The 2,946-nt window shown below is 37.2% G+C and overlaps 1 protein-coding gene across 2 annotated transcripts in view; it reads left to right on the forward strand.

The window, feature by feature from the left end:
- Nucleotides 1-1,868: 1,868 nt before the first annotated feature.
- The window catches only part of LOC107097082 (liprin-alpha-3-like), a 32,004-nt gene continuing 30,926 nt past the window's right edge, over nucleotides 1,869-2,946 (forward strand). For both annotated transcript variants that reach the window (XM_015394082.1, XM_015394089.1), the window contains exon 1: nucleotides 1,869-2,039. In XM_015394082.1, coding sequence (XP_015249568.1) covers nucleotides 1,884-2,039 — 156 coding nt within the window. In that variant the 5' untranslated portion in view covers nucleotides 1,869-1,883. The remainder of the gene's footprint in view (nucleotides 2,040-2,946) is intronic.

Genomic DNA, 2,946 nt, shown 5'->3' on the forward strand with positions numbered 1-2,946 from the left:
ATCAAAAAAGTACTCCAGAGTGTTGTTCAGCATGGGGGTGAGTAGAAAATGAAGGCTAATCATGTTTTGGGTGTACTATTCCTTTAAACACCAGAGAAAACACTTTACTTTCTTCATTTGTATTAAATAAATAAGAGTTTCCTTCATCCATCCATTTAACTTTCCTGATCTTTGCTGCTTAAAACCTTCACAGTGACATTCCCCAGACTGTTTTTGGGAATTTGAAAGCGTTCCCAGGCCAGAAAGAGCAGATAATTATTTTATTTCTTGGCATTTAACTCAAAAGTGAACCAACAGGAAATGCTGTGAAAAAAAGATGCGGACATGTAGCAAAGGTCTCTGGAAAGCTTCTGTACATGGATCATGTGCTTGTATGCGCCGCTGCCTCGCCCCAGGAACAGGGATTTCTGTGTCATATTGTCTCCCTGTGGGATTTATCCAGCAGCTTCTCTTCTCTAAGCTCGCTACAGGTGACAAAGCTGCTCAGCTTATCTCCAAGTCAGAACCCAAACAGAAGAAGCTAGTTTCTTGTATCTTAAATCAGGGTCGTTATTGTTTTTTTCACTATCTATGTCTCATTAGCATAGTTCAGAGTAGGAGCACACCTGGATCTGTTAATTAAAAGCCTCACCTTTCATCTCAGATGCTTCTTTATTTCCACAGACCAGATCAACAGCCTCGGCACTGCCGACCTGTTTATCTCTCCATCACTTGTTATCAACAAACAATGATACTGATGCTGGTTCCTCTAAAATTGGTGGGAAGTTTCCCCCAAACCTTGATGGAAACTTCCACCTTTTAATATTTATGAATGTGTGAATTGTTCCATCCCTAGAGATCTGTTTCAAGAGAGCTGGAGCTTTCATTCAGTAATGATTCCCTCTAAACTCTCATATTCATCCCATTATCTTATTTTCCATTAAATATTTTTCCAAATTATGCTAATTAGAAACTTTGATTTTCTTTGTAAATAAAGTTATGAGCAAATTTTTTCAATAAAACAATAAATACAGCAGAGAAAATGTCTATCTACGAAGACAGTGTTTAAACTAAATAATAGCCTACATGAAGGCTGGCCCCAGATTGTCTCCTTGAGACCTGATGCCCTTGAAGAAATTTGCCTAGGAGCCCCTGATCTTTGAGTTTTAATCACCCAGCGCAGAAAAAAACCTTCTAAAGCAAACACTGACTGTAAAGCGGTGTGAGTGTCATGATTTGGAGGCATTAAGATAATGAAATTGCTTTAAATTGGTCCATGAGCTTCAAACAGCGGTCCTCTGCTCCTCTGAATGTGGTTTGTCTTTTGGTTGCCGTCTTTTTAATTTAAAATATAAATCATATTTCACATAATAGCTATATTTTAAACACCAATTACATCATAATCATTTTTTAATCATATATATTTTTTGTCTTATGTTACGCTTCTGCATAAAAAAAAAATCCTGGAGTTTTGGAGTTGTATTCATATTTTTCTTATGGTACCAATAATTGGTGGGGTAGAAATGTTATTTGCCTAAATATGAAGAAAGTCAGGTTATTTCTACTCTTTCAATAGCAGTTAAACAGACAAACTTAAATCTGCACATTCTACTTAAAGCATCCTACAGTTTCAACTCTAACAAATTATCTTTTAATGCTTTTATTTTACTATCTGCACATCTTTTTTGAATGCTTCACTGGATGAAAAGCAAATTTACCATCTATATTTGCTAAAATCTATTTTTTTATTCCATCTGAGATGCGTTTTGCAGGGTAAAGATTGCTGTTCGTTAATAACTTTTCAATGAATCATCTTAATCTGTCTGAAGCAGGAAACATTCCTCCAAACGGATATCTAATCAGAGTTTGTTTTGGCTGATCAGAACTTCATCGTTGCTCTATTAATGTGGACCTGGATGTTTTTCCTACAGCGGCTTCCCAACGGACCGTCCTCCATCCTGGATGACGCCGACATGGACCGACAGAGAGAGGGTGAGATCGAGCGGCAGAGGTCAGAGCTGGGGCAGCTGAAGGAGAGACTGGCTCTCATGTGCAGACAGGTACGTTGTCTGGAAACAGTAACCAAGCTCATTTGGGTGAGACTGATATTCTTATGGTAACTATCACACTGTCTGCAAAGAACAGAACATCTCTTATAAAGAACTTTGTAAGAGATTTTTTTTCCCTCCATCCAAATATGTATTAAGTGAAACAAATCCTCTAAGAAAGATCATGCATGTTGATTTTGGCTTCTTCCAGTGGATTCACACTCAGAAGAGGCCTCTGCAAGTTCGCAGACCTTCATTAAAACACAGGAATATTTAGCTACCTGCACAGACAGGATTAGCTAAAGCTCACTTTTTATGAAATTTAAAATAATAAAAAGAGACTTAGAAAACAAAAAAGCATTAAAAGATAAAAAGGAATAAGGACAGGAAGTAAATGTTGCTATAAAGGAAAAAAACACGCTCTGAACACAGATAGCTGCACCCAACTTCTGTTACCTTTGGCTAAAGAAAACGAGTGGAAAGGGGGGAGACATGTCCACACCAGTCCTTCAGAAAGTTATGCCTGTGCTGTACTGCATCCCTGGCACTGTAACATAAACCCCCTCCCCTCCAAAAACAGAGATAAATCTTCAAAAGCTGGATATTAACCTCAGTCAAAATTATCGGTCCGGTTTTGCTTATGAGGCTGATACCGATACGTAAAAAAAAAAAGAGTAATATCTGCCTACACCCTTCTAATAGCAGATCAACCTTCTGCACACTTGAGCTTTAATAACTGAATACTAATTAATAAAAAAAAAAGTAAAAAAAAAAAAAAGGTCAAAACAGACCGCTGAGCTTTGCTTTAGAATAATCATATATAATTTATGGCAGTCCTGAACTGTTGCAAAGAGAAATTTATTGAAGGGTTTTGATATTTATGAAACCAGTTAAAAGCAGGTCTTTTTTTTTCTCTCTC

The sequence above is a fragment of the Cyprinodon variegatus genome, unplaced genomic scaffold (assembly GCF_000732505.1).
Source record: "Cyprinodon variegatus isolate N-32 unplaced genomic scaffold, C_variegatus-1.0 Scaffold24, whole genome shotgun sequence".
NCBI lineage: Eukaryota > Metazoa > Chordata > Actinopteri > Cyprinodontiformes > Cyprinodontidae > Cyprinodon > Cyprinodon variegatus.